The sequence below is a fragment of the Manihot esculenta genome, chromosome 17, assembly GCF_001659605.2.
Source record: "Manihot esculenta cultivar AM560-2 chromosome 17, M.esculenta_v8, whole genome shotgun sequence".
In the NCBI taxonomy this organism is placed as follows: Eukaryota; Viridiplantae; Streptophyta; class Magnoliopsida; order Malpighiales; family Euphorbiaceae; genus Manihot; species Manihot esculenta.
This window is the reverse complement of record NC_035177.2, coordinates 23,577,639-23,599,773: the sequence shown is the minus strand read 5'-3', so window position 1 is coordinate 23,599,773 and position 22,135 is coordinate 23,577,639. Positions and strand designations below refer to the sequence as shown.

At 35.4% G+C, this 22,135-nt stretch overlaps 3 protein-coding genes across 5 annotated transcripts; 2 read left to right on the top strand and 1 right to left on the bottom strand.

Moving 5' to 3' along the window:
• Positions 1–2,880: 2,880 nt before the first annotated feature.
• On the top strand, positions 2,881–8,759 carry LOC110605453 (splicing factor 3B subunit 2). The gene is made up of 18 exons (XM_021744044.2): positions 2,881–3,370; positions 3,627–3,746; positions 3,839–3,964; positions 4,058–4,120; positions 4,231–4,338; positions 4,909–4,986; positions 5,232–5,324; positions 5,431–5,517; positions 6,455–6,556; positions 6,650–6,769; positions 6,918–6,980; positions 7,079–7,212; positions 7,347–7,428; positions 7,512–7,570; positions 7,667–7,712; positions 7,899–7,990; positions 8,076–8,145; positions 8,371–8,759. The coding sequence occupies exons 1-18, from the start codon at positions 3,137–3,139 to the stop codon at positions 8,440–8,442; spliced, it is 1,749 nt and encodes a 582-aa protein (XP_021599736.1). The 5' UTR covers positions 2,881–3,136; the 3' UTR covers positions 8,443–8,759.
• Positions 8,760–11,885: 3,126 nt separating this feature from the next.
• Positions 11,886–13,775, top strand: LOC110605654 (dof zinc finger protein DOF1.4). Its single transcript, XM_021744293.2, has one exon. It carries the CDS (start codon positions 12,367–12,369, stop codon positions 13,285–13,287), a length of 921 nt encoding a protein of 306 aa, XP_021599985.1. The 5' UTR covers positions 11,886–12,366; the 3' UTR covers positions 13,288–13,775.
• Positions 13,776–14,680: 905 nt separating this feature from the next.
• On the bottom strand, positions 14,681–17,564 carry LOC110604789. Of its 3 annotated transcripts, none has more exons than XM_021743096.2 (4): positions 17,419–17,564; positions 17,164–17,304; positions 16,122–16,321; positions 14,681–16,010 (listed from the first exon to the last, which is right to left on the bottom strand). In XM_021743096.2, exons 2-4 carry the CDS (start codon positions 17,251–17,253, stop codon positions 15,758–15,760), a joined length of 543 nt encoding a protein of 180 aa, XP_021598788.1. In that variant the 5' UTR covers positions 17,254–17,304; positions 17,419–17,564; the 3' UTR covers positions 14,681–15,757. The 3 variants fall into 3 exon arrangements, with proteins under 3 accessions (XP_021598788.1, XP_021598789.1, XP_043808665.1); XM_021743097.2 differs by having other exon boundaries at positions 17,404–17,536; XM_043952730.1 differs by lacking the exon at positions 17,419–17,564 and having other exon boundaries at positions 17,164–17,370.
• Between the last annotated feature and the right edge of the window lie 4,571 nt (positions 17,565–22,135).

Below are 22,135 nucleotides of genomic sequence, written 5' to 3'. Positions count from 1 at the left end.
TGATGTATTAACATGCTCTAAAACTGATTTATTTACTTTGAAACATAAAGAGTTATTCTACTCACCTCAGGCTAGCTCTGAAAAGACTCGAAAGCAGCTAACTCACTGCTGGGGTCCTCGGTTCCTCAGGTCCGAACCTACACAGGTGGACTCAAATGAGGGACCAAACATACAAGAACATGACTCTAAAATACTCCCCAAAAACCCCCTAAAACACCTTAAAACAATCATAGAAAACATGCAAAGGAGGGCTGAACAGGGCACTTTCGGCAGCAGGTTCGGCGGCCGAAAGTCCCTCCAGAGCCGAAAGTCACGCACCTTCGACGGCACCTTCTGCGGCCGAAGGTTCCCTCCAGAGACGAAACTCATGCATGTTCGGCGGCACCTTCGGCGGCTGAAGCTCCCTTCCAGAGCCGAAAGTCCACTTTCGGGGGCAGGGTTCGGCAGCCAAAGGCTTGCCTCCACAGGCAGGTTCGGCGGCCGAAAGTCCCTTTGGCTGCCGAACCTGAGTTCTTCCAAAGGGCAGAACTCAGTCTCCACAATGCACATTTGTCTCCCAAACCATTCAACTCAAACACAACACTTCCAAAACATGCATACATACTTCCATAAGCTCATAGGGGCCTCAAACTATCCTAAACTCCAACTACAACACATCAAACATGCATATACAACATACATTGCTCAAAAACTCAACATAAACCCATAAACTCAATAATAACCTAAACATGCATTTCTACCCTATAAACTTTCATAAAACTCGTTTAAAACATGAAATGAGCTAAGGATCTACTCTTACCTCTTGGAGAATGAGAGGAGAGGTGATCTAACTCGGAGATGGGGGAGATCCAGCTCCTTGGGTCTCCAAGCTCCAAAACTTGCTCAAAGCTCACAAATCTTCAAAAACCAAGCAAACACTTGTTAAAACTTGAAAGATTGGAGGAAAATCGTAAAAAACGACCATGGGAGAGCATGGACTCACCGTTGGCCGAAAATGGGGAGAAAACTCGCCCGTTTCGGCCATGGAGCCCTTATATAGGGGCTGGCCAGACCACCTTCGGCAGCCTAAAGTGCCTCTAAAACTCATGCAAGTTCGGCGGTCGAACATGGAGTTCGACGACCGAACCTGAGCCACTTTCGGAAGCCTAACTTGCCCCCCTAAACTATCCCACGTTCGGCGGCCGAACTTGAGCCACTTTCGGAAGCCTAACTTGCCCCCCTAAACTATCCCACGTTCGGCGACCGAACTTGAGGTTTGGCGACCGAACCTGGAAATGCCTCCATGGTCTTTTTCATTCAAATTTCAATTTCTTTCTTACTTAAAATCATAAAACACATTAAAACATTTTATGAAAACATAATTTTACCCCTCTAGAGGTCTCCGACATCCGAGATCCCACCGGACGGTAGAAATTCCAATGCCGGAGTCTAGCCGGGTATTACAAAGATGGAGAAGAAGAGAAGGGGCGGCACTAAGAGAGGAGGAAGAGGAGAGGAGAAAAATATGATCCTAAGTTTAATTCTAGGAGTATTTATATAGGCAAAAAAAGATAAAATTTAATAGTTTAAAATAAATTTTACTACTCTTATCTTATCTCTATCATAATCTGATTGAGTTCGATTCAACTTGATCCAACTTGAAACTGATCTTATCCTTACTTAGGCGGCAAAATCTGCTGAGACGGCATTTTCTGAAGCTCCCTATCGCCTTGGGCTATAGGTTTGGTCAAGGTTGTAACCTCTCAATTTAAAAATTCTTTAATTCAGTCTCTTTTCGTTCTTTTCCTTAATTTCTACTCAAAAATCTGTTTAAAATTAAATTTTAAGTAAAAATTAAATATTTATATTAAAACTATAACAAAATCATAAAATTAAATGAGAAAAAAATTATGAATTTTACAACTCATCATAACCATACTTTATGCCAAGTACATGACCTTCTATTAGTTATCACTTAATGCATGTGCTGTGCAAATCTGTTTCAATATGTGCTTTATTTAATTTTATAAACAGTATTCTAAAAAAGTTATTTAAAATTATTTTTTGGTTTCAAAATCAAAGTAATTTAAACCAATCAAGAAACAAATGTTTGGATTGCTTTCTTTTTCTATTATTTACTTTTGTTTTTTACTTTTTTTTTTTTGGCTCGTGAAATTTATTTCCTTGAAGACCTTCCTGTAGGACACATTAGACGATTTTATGTTCCCTTATCCCCTCTTATTGTTATTATTATTACTCACATTTCTACTACAAAAATTTATGATCATGATGAATTCATTAAAAGGACAGAAAAAAATGAATATCAAACATTTATAATCAAACAAAGTTCAAACTTTATTGTTTGGAAGATCTTTTTTGTTTTTAAATTATGGGTAACTTTTATTGTTTTAATATTTTACCCCCATTCAGCAACTTATTTTTAAGGTAAAATTCAACAAACTAAAATTTAGAGGTTTTAAAAATAGAATTTAAAAGATTATTTTTTTAAAACTTTTAATTAACTAATACTAAAATAACTAACAACTACTGAACGGTGGATTGGTATTCTTTGAACAACACCTTAATATATAATGTCTTGAACTCAATGGTGTGCATAGTACAAGATAGACTGTAAATAATGTCAGGCCCAATATTGTATTGGGCCTCTGTTTCTGGGCTTGTGGGCTTTGATTGTAAATTTGGATGGCTGAGTTTTTGAGCTCACCTCTTGTCTGTTAATTGGGGCCTTTGCAATATCATTTGGATTCTGAAAAATAAAAAATAGAAAAAGTAGATGGGTCACTTCTTTAGACAAGCTGATAGGGCCCAAGATTTGCCCTTCTGTTCTGTATCCAGCTGGCGAAGTTTTTAGACAACCCTTCGTGTAATATGGCCCCGACTCTGCATTGGGAACGTGGGTCACAGGCCTAATTTTCAGATTCCTCGAGTGATAAACTCCAATACAAGCGCGGTCCGATATCGATGCCCGGTTTTTTTTCTTTCAGCCTTCAAATCTCGCGAAATTTTGCCTGTCGTTTTATTTTCCCCCCGCGTTTGGCCATCGTCGCAGTCACTCAGACAGTTGAGCTCTCTCTACCTCTCCAATTAAATTAGTCTTTCAACCGAATACGAAATCCTGAGAAGTTCAGAAATAACCATGACCGCTGATACACTGCCGTACCAAAACGGCGTCATTTCTAATGGAGATCTGGCCACCATCAATAACCCTAGCTCTACCAACGCCAACGCTAAGAAGTCTCGGGAGAGCGAAAGGCGCCGTCGCAGGCGGAAGCAGAAGAAGAACAATAAGGCTGCCTCTCAGGCTCTCGATGCCACCGCCAACGGCAACGAAAGTGACGATGATGCTAAGGAGAATAACGATCCTCAACAGGTAGTCTAGGATTTTAGGGTTAATGTTAGTATTTGCTTGTGGTTACTGTAATGGATGAAGAAATTGTTGGAGCTTAGTTGCTATCCTGGCTGTAATTCGTAAAGTTAGGATTGTATGGTGTTTGGTTGATTTGGTATGGGCTACTCTCGCTATTTGACTTGCCATAAATTATGAAATTAGAATGTCTGTGAAATGCTTTTATTTATTTTTTTTTAATATTCAATGTTAGATATCTTTTTTTGGTCCAACCATGCAGGCATTCGAGCAAGTGGTAGTTGAGTATGTTCCAGAAAAGGCAGAGTTGGAAGATGGTTTGGATGAAGAATTCAGGAAAATCTTTGAGAAATTTAACTTCCATGAAATTGCTGGTTCTGAGGTATGATGATTAATATCTTTGATAATTAGGCGTGAACTGTCACTGCCTCGTGAAATTGGTTTTCTAAATCCTGCGCTTATTGTATTTAACAGGAGAACGATAAAAAGGATGAATCGTCCCAAATTGCTGATTCTAAGAAAAAGGTCGATTCAGATTCAGAAGAGGAAGAACAAGATGCTACACTGAAGGAGAAAGGCATATCCAACAAGAAGAAAAAGGTTATTTCTAGTGTCATTTATTGTTGTACGGTTTATGTAGTTCTTGTTATGATATATTCATCATTGTACTAAAAATAATGTTTGTTTTATTAGCTTCTGCGACGGATGAAGATTGCTGAACTAAAACAGATTTGCTCAAGGCCTGATGTTGTTGAGGTAATTACAGATGTTGAATTTCTGGCCATTTTATCACTTTTTGTTTTTGGTTGTGTTGGTTTATTTGTGAGCAGCCATGACTGGTTGTTTACCATTTACTTAATGTGCAGGTGTGGGATGCTACTGCAGCTGACCCAAAGTTGCTAGTGTTTTTGAAATCATACAGAAATAGTGTTCCCGTGCCCAGACATTGGTGCCAGAAAAGGAAATTTTTGCAGGTTAGTAAATCCTTATTCCTTGTAAAAGTAACAGTATGAGTTAACACATGCATGATTGATGGGTGTGTTGCACTGTGGGAGATTTAGAGAAGAGGGTGTGGGAAGATAAAGTGCATAAGGTTTGTCTTATACGTATATATGTGATTCTTGCAGGGGAGCCGCTGTGACAATGATGGAGCCTTGGACTTGTATGTGTTTGGCAAAAGGGACCCTTGAGTGATTTCTCTTATAATATAATTTGCTTGTGTGGCTGGGGATGTTAGATATTTCATATGATGCTTTTTATGGAAATATGTTTTTATATTTTTCTTCCTTTCAATCATGACTTCTATTTGCATGCTACATATGAGGGTTTTCATTGTTGAATTGCTAATTCATCTGCTTTGAATTTTCAGATGCCTTTCCATTGTGCTAAATGCTGGGGCTATATTCTTCTGAATTTAATATTTTATTTTAATTTTCTTTAAGTGAAGGGATTTAGACTGGTTGCTAAATTATTACTTATAGTATACATGAACACATATTTGTCCTGTTACTTGTATCTCATTGGGCATTGGATTTGTTTTGCAGGGAAAGCGTGGTATTGAAAAACAACCTTTTCAGCTTCCTGATTTTATTGCTGCTACAGGAATAGAGAAAATTAGACAGGTAGCTATGATGTTGCAAATATGCTATTCAGATGCATTTTCAAACCTTTTTAGAGTTGGAGTTTGAAGTCATGTTCCATCCAAAAATAATTTTTTCTAGCCAGTATGCCTGTGGAATTACTGTTATATTGCTTTTAGGTGGATTGTGGACATCAAAGTAAAAAAATTATTATTATTTCTCAATTTAGTTTGTGCACTTTTTTTCAGTGACATTAACTATTTGCTGCATTTTTTTCACTTATGCAGGCTTACATTGAAAAAGAGGATAGTAAGAAGTTGAAACAGAAACAACGTGAGCGTATGCAGCCGAAGATGGGGAAGATGGATATTGATTATCAGGTTTCTCACATTGGTTTGATTTCTTTTCTTTTCTTTTTCTGTTTTAGGATATTATTATATTTTTCCTGTCTCTTATGTTCCTCTAACACTATGGTTTGTTGCTTAGGTGCTTCATGATGCATTTTTTAAGTACCAAACAAAGCCAAAGCTTACAAATCATGGTGACCTATATCATGAAGGGAAAGAATTTGAGGTATCATTTGTATTTAGTAATATGTTGTTTTCCTTCTATATATGCTTCTTTCGTTTTTTTTATTTCTTTTCTGAAGCACTTTGCATGTGGTGTCCATTGTAATTAGTTACACACACACACTCACACACACATATAGTGCCAGGAGTATTGTTTTGTTGTTGTGCGCAACATGCTTAGCTTTTTGTTTTTAAATTTTAATTAATAAAAAAAATGTTTCTTGGTTTAAGATTGTGAAGTTCTACAACTTAATGTAGTTATCTTCTATGTTACTTGGACTCGGGTGGACACGGATACATATTCATGCGTCAGATTCATGAAATTCCAAAATATAAGATATGGGGATATGGATCCGAATTCAGACATGGGTACTTGGATACACTTATGTAATTAATTAGTATTGGGAGAGCTTTCTTAGTAATCCATTTTTATTACTTTAATTAATTAGTACTGGGAGAGCTTTGGCACTTTGAATTTAAAGTTTAGTCTTCAATTAAGCGTGGGAAGAGGAATTCAGTCTTCAATCAAGAAATTAAAAGTGGCAGCCACTTATGATTTAACTAATAAATAAGGAGCCACACAACCTTTCGTTTTTGCATCTGCCACCCATCTTAATAATTTATTATTTTAAAAACAATTAAATAATCATTTTTCTTAGCCACAAAATGAAATTTGATGGCCTCTTAATTGCATTCAGCTGTATACCTCGTTCCACTTCAAGGTCCTTTTATCTTCCTCTGGTGAAAAATAGCACTTATAACACCCATCTTAGTAAACTAATCATACAGCTGTATAACACTTATCTTGGCAACACTTGGGCATCTGAATTTAGTGTGTGTAAAATTTTGTGAATGAACTTCCAATCTCATAGATGATGCTTGAAAAAACGTTGGGCTATTTATTTATTAGTTTTGTTTATATGTTCTCTCCTGTTATGCAGGTGAAGCTTAGGGAGATGAAGCCTGGCAGTCTTTCACAAGAACTAAAAGAAGCTCTTGGTATGCCAGAGGGTGCTCCCCCACCTTGGCTTATCAATATGCAGGTCAGCTTCGCAATTATGTTGTCTTTAGAGCTTCCCTTAATTTAGCTCTCTCTCTCCTTTTTGATATTTGTCTAAATGTGAATTATTTGATAGAGATATGGCCCTCCACCATCTTACCCACACCTGAAAATTCCTGGACTGAATGCTCCCATTCCACCTGGAGCTAGCTTTGGTTATCATCCTGGTGGCTGGGGCAAGCCTCCTGTTGATGAAGTAAGTTGTTTTACTTGTTGAATGATGATTTAAAGCTTTCTGTAATTTCTTAATGTGTGTTAATTGTCCACCCAAAAGCATTTAATACATCTTGTTTCGGATGCTATTTTCAGTGTATGATTAGTTTACTTTTGTGTTCTGTGAATAGTATGGTCGTCCTCTATATGGAGATGTTTTTGGAGTTCAGCAACAAGAACAGCCCAATTATGAGGTAATTTCTCATATTACTTGTCTGTAATTTTCTGATTCTGTAAAATTTTTCTGAATTCTGATCTGTTTTTAATCTTCCCTGTTGAACAACTGTTTCAGGAAGAGCCAGTTGATAAAACCAAGCATTGGGGTGACTTGGAGGAAGAGGAAGAGGAAGAAGAAGAGGAAGAGGAGGAGCAGATGGAGGAAGAGGAGTTGGAGGATGGCATTCAATCTGTGGATAGCCTCTCGAGGTATGGAGATGAATTAGTTTCTTTTTATTTTTCTTTATGGTTCTACGCGTGCATTCAAGCACTTCGATACTCCTAAATGTTTGTGTGCTTTTAGCATCATGTAACAGTTCTTTCTTTTCCCTTTTTTTAAACAGTACACCGACTGGTGTCGAGACACCAGATGTCATCGACCTCCGGAAGCAACAAAGAAAGGAACCTGAGAGGCCTCTTTACCAGGTGAGTGTTATCATGTGAAGCTGTATTTAGTGTTATAAACTCAATATTGTGACATTAATATATTTTCTCTATTTCCTCTTAAGGTTCTTGAAGAAAAAGAAGAGAGGATTGCTCCCGGGACCTTACTTGGAACAACCCACACGTAATTATCCCATTCCTTGAAAATTTTCTGACTTTTGTTGGATATTTTCTCCTCTTCCAATCTTATTGTATGCTAAATTTTTGTCTTTGTCGTCAGGTATGTGGTTGCTAGTGGTACTCAAGATAAATCAGCAGCCAAAAGGGTGAGAGGACATGTGCTTGTGATTTTTGTTGTGATTGAAGTACAATCAAATGAATACTTGATATACATGCAGAATTCATTGACCAAATCAATATTATTTCTGCACATCCAGACTAAAGATGCAATGATAATATCAATTATGCATGCATCTGTGATTTTTAACGTATCTTATAAAAATCTGTTGCAGGTTGATCTTCTTCGAGGCCAGAAAACAGATAGAGTTGATGTTACTCTACAACCTGAAGAATTGGATGCTTTGGACAACGTTTTACCTGCGAAGTGAGTGGGACTCTTATAAATGTTACATCTGAATTTGATGGTTCTTCATACTTAAATATATTCCTAATTTTTATGAATTTGTCAGGTATGAGGAAGCAAGAGAGGAGGAGAAGATGCGTAGCCAGCGTGAGGATTTCAGTGATATGGTTGCAGAGGTATGTTACACTTACATGCTTGCCAACTTCATGATTCTTGCTTGCAACCCTCCAATAATTCCAGATTGCTCCAAGTACATTAGTGCTATTGCTGCGAAGATAATGCAATTCTTGAGATCCACTGATATCGAAGCAGGCCACTAGCCATGATTTTTTTTTCCCTATCAGGCAACTTAATAACAATGATTTTTATATGTTATCAATAATGAGCTGTATTTGCTGCAGAATGAGAAGAAAAGGAAGCGTAAGATGCAGGAGAAGGAAGGGAAGTCAAAGAAAAAGGATTTCAAGTTTTAGGCCAAGGCAGACAATAGTAACCAGGCACAAAGCGAAAGCATTTGTTAGTTGAAGCTGTGAAATCTCGCTTGTATGGTTAGATGCGGAGAATGTCTAATTTTGTCGTTTGATATATGATCTTTATATATAATATTGAGTTACCAGCAATATCACTAATTTTCCTTCTCCCATCCCATGGTGTAGTTATTGCTGCGAGTTGCAGCAATGTGGTGGGTTGGATGCTAGAGCTGCAATGAAAGGATGTATGATAGGATTGAATAAAACTAGAGTTTCTTTGATTTGATTAGATGATAACAAACAACTAATGTGTTTTCTCATCTTTTGTCTTGCATTTTGGTATTGTACCCGTTTTGATTAATGTCGCGGTCAATATTTTCAAAGAAAAATCAAATTATTTTAATAAAAATAACCAAGATATTCTTTAGATATTAAGACTTATTGAGATTACTAAAGTTTGTTATATTATAATAAAAGGATGACATTTTATTAGAAAATAATTTTTATAGAAAATATATTTCAAACGTAAATTATTTCGGTGGAAACAAGCGGTTTTTAAATGTTGTGTTACAATTGGAACAATCGAATGTGGCGCTAATTGACGCTTGGGATCCTTTTTTGACTTCTGCTCCCTGTTGCTTAGATTCCGCGCCTTCATGTTCAAAGGATTAGCCATCGGTGACAGAAATTGAGTTTGATTTTCTCTTCTTTTTTTTTTTCTCCCCTAGATTTTCGTGGCTGCTGCAGCCATTTCTTTCTTCTTTTTTTTTTTTTTTCAATCTTTCTATTTTTATAGTTTGTTCTTGTTTTTGTTATTTCCCTTCTAATAGTTTTGTTCTCTTTAAATACGAGTATATGTATATATATTATTCTCATAAAAAAAGGCTTGTGATTCTTGAAAATTGATTTAATTGTGAGATGGGTTCATTTAAATTCTGAAATACATATAAATTTCTTAAGATTCAATTATTATGTCACATGAAAGTGAATTAAAAGACAATAGTGTTGAGAATTTACTGAGGATAAAGTTATGCAACTAGAAAATAAATTTCAGTTTGATATTCCAAAATATAAGAAATGAATTTAGTCGAGGTTACAATTGGATGGATTATCTAAACATATAAGTTTGACCATTGATGCTTGGTGGTGCCGGCCGACCATCAGAAACTAAGGAGCTTTAAATAAAGAAAGAAAGGATAAAAGGAAGAGGTGGAGTGGGATATTGCAAAGCAATTGCATCAACTCTTCTTTATCTTTATGCATGAAAAGTTAAAAAGTACGTTTTAGTGACCAAACTGCTCAACCACAGCTTCTTGGTTGTTAAGTAAGGACTAAGTTGAGAGAGCTGGATTTGGATGACTGCGCTTTCTGATATTATTATATTATACAAAATTTATTATTTAGTCTCTAATATATATAGATATACACACTAGATTGATTTGAATTAAAATTCATAATTTCATTTAAAATAAGCAATTTAATGGTAGCATCCATGTATTTATTCAAAATATTTAATTTAGTTTATTTTTATTTTTAGTTTTATTAATATAATTTAAAGTGTTTAATTTCAAATTAGTTAAAAATTAAAATTCAGTATAAATTTATGGATTTAAATTAAAAAAATAATAAGTTTAATTTCTAATTTCAAACTATTTTTTAAATTGAGCTTAAATTAACATTTTCAGACAAATTTAAAACAAAAAAAAAGTTAAAAATGAGTTAATTGATTTTATTTTTTTTAATAAGTACATGGGTGAAATTCAATGCCTCTTGTAATTTTAGTTTAGTTTTATTTATGTTTTGATTTAGTTTAGGTTTGATCAATTAAATAATTTGTTTTTTATGGTTTAATTTTTATAAAAACAATTAATCTTAATTAAAAATCAAACATAATTAACCTAACAGTCTGTCATTCGTATTCAAAATTAATTTTAATTTTAAATTGAACCGGTTTCGTCTGGTTTTCATCCATCCCAAAGCCTAGTCTAGGACTGGGACCCTCCTATTCTGACCCTAATTTTATTCTGACTAGCCTAACAAATCACTATCCAACACCTCTCTGATTTTGTGATTGTGCAATTTTCTCTCTTCCTCCATTCCCTCACCTTATATTCTTCATGGTGGGGCTAAGAAAAACAATTATATAAAAATTTAATTCATACTTGAAATAAAAATGAAAGGATGCAATAAATAATAGATCAAAACAAAATTATTATATAATTATTTTTTTCTTAATTTTCAACTATTAATTAATTAATGTTTCCAAGGATAATTAAATTCAAACTTCAAATCATTGAAAGTTGAAATTCTTTGACACATGACATTAGATTGGATCCATCACCAAATTTATTATTATAAGTTTAATAAAGATGAAAAAATATTTACATTTAAATTAAATTAAATCTAATATAAAAAATACCTTAAATCCAAGTTCCAACCTGGATTGAATCGCACGAGTGGTCCCGAGATTTAGTGACACGTAGGACGACGGCGTTTTGGATCATTATGTCTCAAATTATTAACAATTAATTACCATAATTAATTAATGACCATGATAGTATACCATGAACAAAACCAATCCATGCTAATTAAATATTAAAATATTAAGAGAATATATTAATGAGGTGGACAGATTAGACTTGTTATTTAAAATTATTAAGTTAGATTAATGATTAAGCTAAACATGTGTATGGTCCTTTTCTGAATTTCTCCAAACACATTCTGTTTGCTCCCTTTTCATAATGTGGAAAATTCCCAATTTGCAATCTCACTTTACCTACCTAACCCCAAATTGGATTTCTATATATTACATCTAATCACATTAATTAATTAATTATGATTTTATTAACATTTTTTAATCTCGTGCCTTGCTCGTGGGTTAATTATGTACACGTGCCTTCGTGTGTGGTCCTATTTTCTTTGACGCCTCAACTTGCTGAAATAATCTCATCTTAAGCTGGACTTGACAAGTGATGTTGACGCCTGCCGCCTGGACGGTGCAGCTTTCCATCGTGAGGCAAAATCAAAATACAACTGCAAAGGCAAGCTGCACGTGCATGAAGCTCTCATAATACACCGACTCGTATATAATCCAATGTATCTCGGCTCATTAGTCATAGAGAATCATTTGATGCCAACTCTTACAGTAAAGGGTCCCACATGACCCCACTTTAGCATACGAGAATACAAGTACTGTTATCTTATACAATGGTCCGCGGCTTCTGCTTAGCTTGGTTTGCAGTCTGCTCCTTCTGGAAGCTAAAACTAAATTATTTGGTATCTGAATCTGATAGAATAAAAACATGTACTTGCTCTTTACAACTCATGCACATAGGAGCACTATCAACGGTGATGAAAACATCCACGTGTCAAGTACCCATCTTCACCTTAAGGACTAAGTAAATCTCTCTTTCTCTCTCTATAAAATTTCGTGGAGATAAGCAAGGGATTGACACTATTAAATTGTTGCCAAAAATTACATCCTCTGCAACAATTATTGAGTTTCCAATCAATTGAAGCTCTTTAGCATTGGACCACGAGACACACGCGAAGCTTTCCATCAGTAATCTTCATCTTGTTAAATTCTTGGATAATCATCATCATTTACTGCTACCTTAATTTTACAGATATATAGTATAGAGAGCTAGGGAGATAAGATAGAGACTCAGGGAGACATGCTCACTTCTCATCACCTTCCTAGGAATTTCCTTGCGTTTCAGACCACCTTATCACCAATTTCTTTCAATCGTTACACTGTTTGTCTTATAAGGACAAATCTTCTCTTCTTGTTATTCTTCATTTCGATATCTCTTCTTGCTCCTCGATCCAAAGGCTAGGATTTCTTCATCTGGTTTGTGTGATCTTATACGAATTTGTTGCTTTCTCATCCTTAGCTGGTTTTCTTGATTTTTTAGGGTGTTTTAAGAGATGGGTTTGAGTTCTAAGCAGGTTTCTAGTGATGGGTTAGATTGGAGCCAGACACTTTTGCAGCAGGCACGGACCTTGGAGCTCCCTAAGCCTCCTATTGTAAGGGGGCAACAGCAACAAAACCAGCAGCAATCAGAGCCCTTGAAGTGCCCAAGATGTGACTCAACGAACACCAAGTTTTGTTACTATAACAACTACAATAAGTCACAGCCAAGGCATTTTTGCAAGACGTGCAAGAGGCACTGGACTAAAGGTGGCACTCTCCGCAATGTTCCTATAGGCGGTGGGCGCAAAAATAAGCGGCTGAAAACGTCGAAAAACACTGCTAAAACCTCCTCCGCAGCCGCCACTAGAAGCGCCACTAGTACAAGAACCAATAGTGGCAGTATCATTAACAGGGTGAATCCCCAAATTGTAATTCAAGCTCAGCATCAAAAGCAAAATCTTCCTCTCGCACATGGTGATCAGAAAAGCGTATCTGAAATCATGTGTCAAGCAATGATTAGCCCACCATCTTTAGCTTTGCAACAGAATTCTATGAGCTGCAGCAACTTTTCCAGTAAAAGTTTCAATACCGGGAACAGCGGTGTCTTTCTGGGTTCAACTTTGTCTCTTCCTCAAAATCAAGGATTACACTTTCCATATTCAAGCTCAAGCACTTTCGACACACACCCATCTTTGATCTCCACCTCCTTGCAGTCCTCAAATCTTTATAACTACAGAAGTGGAGAAGCTATGGAAGATTCAACCATCACAACCGTCATGCCTGCCACGAGCAACACCATCTCTCATCAGCCATGGCAAGTGCCAAATGCAAGCTGTGGTATGGACATGACAAGTTACTGGAATTGGGATGATATTGATACTTTTGTATCCACTAATCTCAACGTACCCTGGGATGATTCTGAGCTTAAACCATAATTATGGGGGTTTCAATTGACCATTAGGAGTGTGTATAAATCATTTTCTTTTCTTCTTCTTCTTTTTTCCCCTTTGATCTTTATCAACTATAAGTTATTGGGAATTTGTGTTTGATTGAGGTGAATGATTTCAGTGTCAAAATTCAAGTTTCTGTTTTTCAGGTCATGTATAATGTAGTGTAACTATTATAGTACGTAGACTAATTGAAGCTGTCCCTTTTAGTTTCAGCTTCGGGCTAATATATATCAGGTGTCCATTTCTGTACTCTCTAGTCTTCCTTGCTCATTTCAATTATAAAATTTTAATCTTCAAGGGTAGGGTTAATTACTTGTGATTCGGCTGGAGAAGAGGCATTGGGGAGCCAAGAGGGAGATGGGTCTCATCCAGCTAGGGTGGGCTAACTCAGATGTGATGTATGATTCTTGTGGATGTGTATATTTTTTTGGATATCTGAACAATAATATTTAGATGGGGATTTGTTTTGTTCACCACTCGTTGAGAATCATTCTCTTTTGCTTGTCCTCATGCCAATCTTGCTGTAAAGTAGATTTTGCAATAATTCTTGCACATTTTAGAATCTTAATTGCGAGTTTATCAAATTGTTATATCCTATAAGTGAACAAGGCACGTTGTGCTATCAAAGAAGAGCTGAAATTTGATTTTTTAGATAAATATTATTAAAAGAGAGTCACAAAATCGAGAGAAGTTAGTATATTTAAATACAAAATAAAAATTCTGAACAAAACGAAAGAACAAAGAGAAAAAAGATAACAAAAAAACAAGCTAGTTACAAGGGAAATGCACCCCGAAATCTCAGCAAAGAGTCGATCTACACAACAAGAATAAAAGAAGCGGCCATACCACCACATCAAAATCAAGAATATCTGCAATAAAATTTGTTTTTCCCTAAACCTATGACCCCATCAACCAACAATTCATAATAAAAAGAGCCAAAGGATGATAAGAGACATCACCAAATTCAATAAGACAAATAGCAAAGAAGAGAAGTATTATCATCTGTTCATAGAATTCCAAATTAAGCCGTTTTTACCAACTAGATCAGAATTAGCTTGAATACTATTATTCACAATACTATTAAGTCATGTCCATCCATAGCCAAGCCGACAAAAAGAGAACACCTACTCAGATAGTACGTTCTACCTTCACAATTTTCAAGCTGAGGCATTGATGTGAAGTAATAGGTTAAAATAGGCTGATTCAGCTTTTCTTCAATCATAAAACTTGATCTTTCTAGGAAATGCAGCTTCTTCTTGTGGCCTTTGTTCTTTCATCATTTGTGGTTGTGGCCATCTTCCATTTTTATTTTCTTTCACATTTCTTTTTATTATTAATGAAAAAAGATTTCTGCGTGAGACTGTAATTATCCCTTCGATCTAAACCCAACCCATGGGAAGGATCTATCACTAAATCCGAGATGAGTCAGGAGTGGCAAGATCTGACCAACCTGATTCATCCGCTTAAAGGATCGAATCTGAGTTGGAGGAAACCACCCACGTCAATAAGAAGAAAATCTACATTCTCACTTGATATATTAATACCATTAGGTGACCACCTTGAGATTTTTATTCGTGCTTTGGAGTGCACATGTTTTGCGTGGTTTATATGTGTCCCATTCGTAATAATAACAATGTTATTAAAGAAATACTACAAGTGTACTAGTTGCGTTAGGAAGCTACCAAGGAAGGTGATGGCCAACAAGAAAACAAGGGCCCTGAGATATGCAGCCGTGATGCGACTGCACCATATGTGGTGGGCTCCCATCTGGGTTTCACTTGGCTCCACTTATATGGACGGTGTCCTAATGGATAAGCAGTAGCCAATAGGCAGAGAATCAGATACTTTATGTCTTTGCAATATATGTAGAATTCAATGTTCGACGCCATTTTCTTTTTTGGTAATCATAATCTCAGTTTAACAGAATTATAGAAAGAAAAAAAAAAAAAAAAGAAGCTAAAGTATTGTTCATTTCACTCTATAAAACCAATTCAGAAAACCCAATTCTAGAGCCCCACTTCAGTTCACAATGTATTGATCTGGATCAAGAATTCAAGATTAATTGGGCTATTTTTTCTTCAAATTAGGATTAAATCAGCATTCATAGAGTATTAATTTTATCTGCAAGCTGATTTATCTGTAGATAATAATACTACAGGACGGCCAGTCAAATCGTATCTAAAACTGTGAAATCTCAATTCCAAATACCAACTAAAACCAAACGAATAAAGAATATATCAATTTCAGCTTATAAATACCACATGTCAGAGGAGAATATATTATGCACTACTGAGCATCCTAGGCCAAAAGAATCTGAAATAATCAACGGTTAACAGATAACTGAAATTCAAAAGAATCTAGCTCAATTTCTTCAAGTTTAGGATTGGGAATAAAGTATTACTCTTGTTCAACCTCAGATGTCCACATTCAAGATATGCAAGTCAAAAGAACTGTGTTATATGTTCCTCATCCTCACACCGGTATCTCTGCCATATGAAGGCTGGCCGTCATTCGCCCTGGAATAGCTTACATAGTAAACCTCAGATACTATGCCTGTAAGAATGACAAATGCAGCTCCAGCCCCAAATACTCCCTTTCTCAGTTCCCGGCACGATAGTTTATGGTCTGATGACAAGTAGTATTTGGTGTGGTATGCATTTCGAATAGAACCAGCTAACAAGCAGACCTCAGCAATTAAAAAGAACACCCTTGCATGAGAATGCATATAACATATTAGTGAATTCATTATTTTTCTTGCCCAAAGATCTGTGAGAAGGATTAAAGTGAAGTCATCTTAACAGCTTAGACAGAATACATACCAGCAGGTGATAAATAAAACAATTGCCCAGCTCCTAGACCTGCTGGGTCTCATGGCCTTTCCACAGCACAAGCATCTACTTGCCACCATTATTAGGATTTGACTAGCCATAAGGGCAACCAAGGCACCGACACCTAATCCTGTTGCGATATCTGAATCATATTGACAGTACTTATAATCTCCTTGTACATTGACTGTGGCCTGTAAAAACAGGACAAGGAGTTAGGAGAGTATATGTTGTCATAAAACCCCTCCTATAATTAAGGTATCATTTGAAATTTCACATTTCCTTTGACAAAATGAACGAAAAAAAGAAGCTGTGGATGGAACTATAACTTAATGCAATCCCCTAGTTCAAGCCCATTAAGAACCTTAAGCAAATGAGGAAACCTTCACATCTACCCACAAAAAGGAACCTGCTTTTCTCCAAGAGAGAGCAAGGAATCATAGATAATATACTTCAGAAATAAGGAAGAGTTGATTAAATCTATCCATCAACTGACAAAAGCAAAGATATACAAACAAACAATGGGCTTACAAAACTTAATACATGCACAGTATCATATCATACATTCTGTTTTTGGCTTTTCTTTTCTGTTTGGTTTTAGTTGTTTTAGTGATATAGCTGTGTACTTTACTCTGTATTTTTCTCCAGGTTTTTGACCTAACCTTGCAAGCATAGGTTTTATTTTGTGATTTCAATCTAATTGTGAGTGTGTAGAATAGCTTGCTTTGTTAAATTTTTTCTGCATACATAATTAATAAAAGAAGACTGTTTTGTTAAAAAAAAAGTCTCTCACTGGAAGCAATAATATTAGAATCTTGCAATTTTGAAGTTATAAATGTCTCCATCAGATTTAATTCTTTTCAAAATAATTGTTTGAAAAGAAATCAATAGGAGATTAAGGGTTTTGTTACGTGTAAAACCCAGAAAGCAACAACATCTCAAAGAACCCATGCAAACCAACAACAAAGATTCAGAGACAAAACGACACAGAAAAGAAAGAAAATGTAAAAGAAAAAGAGAAAGATGGAAAACTCACAGTATTCCTCCTCTGCTCAGCGGCAACAGCAAGAGCAAAAGCAACCAAATCAAACACAAACACCACCGGCAGCAACACTCCTGATGCCATTTTTCAAAACCCACGGCACAAAATCTCTCCTTTTTCTTTGTTCCTCTCTCTCTAAACAGCACCGAAAAAAATAAAAACAATAAAGCGTTAGAGAAAAGCACAAGAAAGTTGATGCTGTATTAACTATAGAATGAATCAAATATTAAATACATTATTAGCACACACACGTTGCTGTGATCGAGTGCTTTTGCTTCTCGAGTAAGTTGATTAAGATTAAAAAAAAAAATGCTGTATTAAAATCCAGGGATAAGTATATATTCTCTGCATACTGGAGAAGGTCCAGAGTCAGCACAGGCATCACCATCATGCTTGTGATGAATTGGGCTTCTTGTTGTGACAATGTTTAAAAAAATTAAGAGGAGGTTGGATGGATTCCTGAGCCATAAACTAGACCCATGTGGATGTGGGATGCAGTCCAATTTCAAAAAGTCATCATCATCATCATCCAACACTGTTAAATTAATTAGTAAAAATTAAACTAATCCTCAGTCTTTGCCTTTCTGAATTTGCTAATTCCTAGGTAAACTTCCTAACTTCATTACATGCAAGTAGCTTGGGCTTAGTCGGAGGCCCATATGTAATAAAGAAAATTAGATAAGAATCGCTGAGGCAGCAACGAACTCAACTAACTCCAAGGCTCTGAAACATGATGCACATTTAACATAGCCGCAAATTCCATGTCTTCTGATGAGCAGTGTTCTCACGTAATTTCCATACATATTATATATGTGAATATCTGATTAATTAGAACGAATTTATTAAAAAAGAAAGAAAAAGACATTATCATGAAAGAAATTCATATTTTCATTGGAATTAAACTCTTAATTATAGTTATATAGCTGAAAATGAGTAGTACAAATTTGAAACGGAAGTATGAATTAGTAGAAGGAAAATTTCGAATTGATGAGCTTCCAACATGTAGCTGATAATGAAATATTTTGTAGGAGTCCAAAATTTTTTTCCTTTTTACTCATTTTAGATATTAATTATTAAAAAGAAATCATTTGAAAAAACTGCTTTATTATTTGAAATATTAATTTTTATAAATTTAATTTAATTTTAAATAATTTTTTAATTCTAACTAACATATTAAAAAATATATTATTCGTAATATATATAAATTTATAGAGGATATATATATATTAAATCCATTAATTTCATATATTATTAGTTTTTTGTTCTTATAAAAATTATTTTTGTTCCACAAAAAATAGATTTAATTCTAATTTTACATGTACTAAGTATTTGGAAGTAATAAATATTGTTTGGCCTTCTATAATATATTATTCACCTGCATTAATATATTAGAATTAAATAACTCAAATTACTAAATTATTTTTAAAATAAATAAATTTTATTTTTCAATGCATATTAAATACGATCACAATGGTAAATTAATAGATAAATATATTTTTAAAAAATAAAATGGTTTATGATGGAAAAAAAATTTATAATATTAAGTGAGTATTAAGGTTTGCCCTTTTAAGTAGTTGAAGTTTGGTGTGTATGCAGAGAGTGATAATAGAAAATTAAAATTTTGATGGCTTGAAAATAAAATAGTGAAGCAGAAATTTAAGGGTAAAAATATTATTTTTTATCTTTGAATTATTGTGAAGATTATGTGGATAGCAAAAGAAATTTGAGATGGATGAATAAGATGATTTCATTCAACAGAGAGTAGTTGTATTTATATAAAAGAAAAATCAAGAAGGTTATAACTACCTACATTGAGGTGGAAATAAAATTCAATTACCTTTCAATTATTCTAACAGAACTGGAATTATCTAGAATGAACTAAAATAAAATTTTCCTCCATTTTATAAATCTATTTTACAGTTACATCCCCTCAAGATGGAGATGGTGAAGATTTCACTAATCCCATCTTGGACAATAAGTGAACGAAGGAAGGATTGCACAATGGTTTGGTGAGTAAGTCTGCTAGTTGAACCTTCGAACCTATGTGCTCTGTAAAGATAAAGCCTTCTATTAGTTTGTTTCTTACAGCCTGGCAGTCAATTTCTAGAGGCTTACTATGCTTATGAAATACTGTATTTGAAGCAATATGAAGAGATGCTTGGTTGTCGCATTTTAGTGAAATGGGCAAGGAAATAGGAACTTGGAGCTCTTGAACATACACTATCCATTGTAGTTCATAAACTATTGTTGACATGCTTCTATATTCTGCTTCAGCCGTGGATCTACTAATAGTGGCTTGCTTTTTGGATTTCTAGGAAACAAGGAAAGACCCTAGGAAAACACAATAGCCTGTGATTGATTTTTTGGATACAGGGCATGAAGCTCAATCTGTATCACAGTATGCAGACAAGTGAAGACTGTTGGTCTTGGAAAAAAAATGTCTCGGTTGCCTTTGAGATACTTTAGTATATGATATGCAGCTTCAAGGTAAGATTGGCAAGGAAGTTGCATGAACTGACTCAATTGTTGTATTAAGTAAGTAATGCCTGGTCTGGTGAGACTGAGATAAAGCAGCCTGCGTACTAGCTTTTTGTAAACTTCAGGATCAGGGAGTGGTGCACCTTGATTAGGCAACGGTTTGCAACCTTTTACTATAGGAGAATTAACAGTTTTAGCATTTTGAAGTCCTGCATCTTGTATAATTTGCAGGATATATTTTTATTGGCTCAAGTGCATTCCACTAGAAGATCTATCAATTTGTAATCCTAAAAAAAATTTGGCATATCCTGAATCTTTAATTGTGAACTGATCATAGAAGAATATTTTGACTTGCAGAATTAGTTTTTCTTGAGCACCAGTGAGTAGCATGTCATCTACATACACCAGCAAGGTTAGGAAGCCATCACAGGACCCTTTAACAAACAAGCAATGATCATGAGGTGATTGAAAGAAGCCAAATTATTTAATTTTGGCAGTAAACTCCTTATTCCACTACCTTCTAGCTTGCTTCAGCCCATATAGAGACCTTTTAAGTTTGCAGAATTGGCCTGGTCGTGTTTTTTCATAGCCCTCAGCAGGATTCATATAAAGTTCTTCATCTATAAAGCCATGCAAGAAGACATTATTGATACCTGGTTGATGAATTGATCAATCTTTTGCAACTGCAGTTGTTAAAAGAATTCTAACAGTGACAAGTTTAGCAACATGGGAAAAACTATCAGTATAATCCAAGCCAAGCAATTGATTAAAGCCCTTAGCAATAAGTTTTGCCTTATAGCTTTCCACTACCCCATCAAGAAGATATTTTACTTTGAACACCCATTTGCATCCTATGGATTTCTTTCCTGTAGGCAAGTAAGTTATTTTCCATGTTTGGTTTTGTTCAAGAGCTTGCAATTCATTTTATATGGCTAAAATGTAATTTTTGTCATGTTTAGCATGAATATAAGAGCTAAGTTCCTTAATCTTAGATACATTGGCTACAAAGGCTGTATAAGAGGGTTTAAGATGAATAACAGAAGGAAAAATACCTGATGTGACAGAATTTATTCTTGGACTGTTGCTATTGGTAGGATCAGCTTCTTAGGTTGCTAAGGCAACACAGTCTTACAGCCATGCAAGTTTAGTAATCTTCCTTGTACTTCTCCTAATTGGAGCATCTTGTATAGAATTAGACTAAGGAAGTACTGAAATTGAAACAGTAGGATTAGATGGCATATGAGGACTGGAGTTACTGGGAACTTAATGCAATTCTTGCAATGATTGTTGGTTAGTAATAGGAGGAGTGAAATGTTCTAAAGGTATAGGTAGAGGGAAATTTCAGGGGGTTGTCATCTTCTGGAAGGGAAACAATGATTCATAAAAGACAACGTCTCTTGAGGTGAAACATTTATGAATGTCTAGGTTGTATAATTTGTAGGCTTTGCTTTGTGGGACATATTCTAATAACACAAAAGGGTGAACTCTTTGATCAACTTCAATTTGTTAAGGGATACATTGGTGGCAAAACAAAGATGTAACGCCCCGGAAATCCGGACCGCTACCAGCGCTAGGATCCGGGTCGACTTAAGGCCGCCGGGACCCGTAGCAAGCCTGACATAAAACTTGTAAACCTGTATAATCCCATACATGATCAACAACATGCATCAAAATTAAAACTTTTCTTCATACATACTGTCATCAACTAACTCAACCTGTGCATACTCTGAACATATACATAACATAGTCCCTCTGTGGGATCTCATCAAGCCTTAAAGGCAAAATAACCTGTATTGAGTTAGTTTACATAAACATCATAACATAAGATCATGTATATACAAAAGGGATTAACAATATATTATGGTCAAGCACAACTCTATCCTCAATAACCTCATTACATAACATCCTGAATATCTTTACATTTCATCATAATACAATTGTCATGTCCACACACTAACTATTACATACATATGACTTTTTCTTCTGGCCTTCTCTATCTATCCCGTACCTGCAAACCTGGGGGTTAGGGGAGAGGGGTGAGCTAGATGCCCAGTGAGTAGAACTGTAAAAAGAATATTTAAAACATGCTATCATGAAATGTGTCACTGCACATATAAATCACACCACGGATGGACTGATTCAAAAATCCCTCAACTCCATGCCCGGCTCTATTATGGGCACCACAGGACTTCGTATTGCCCGGCCCTATTATGGGCACCACAGGACTTCGTACTCGGAGTTATTGCCCGGCCCTATTATGGGCACCACAGGTCTTCGTATTGCCCGGCCCTATTATGGGCACCACAGGTCTTCGTATATAGAAGGCTAATGAATCATCCTAATGTCCATCCACTATCATCTATCACAACAATACAATGCGGCATAGTCGTGAATTCTAATGCAAACAACCTATAATATGATCATGATGCATGAAGCATGATAAAAGCATTTCATTTCTTAATTTAAAAGGTTAAGTTTAGTCCCACTC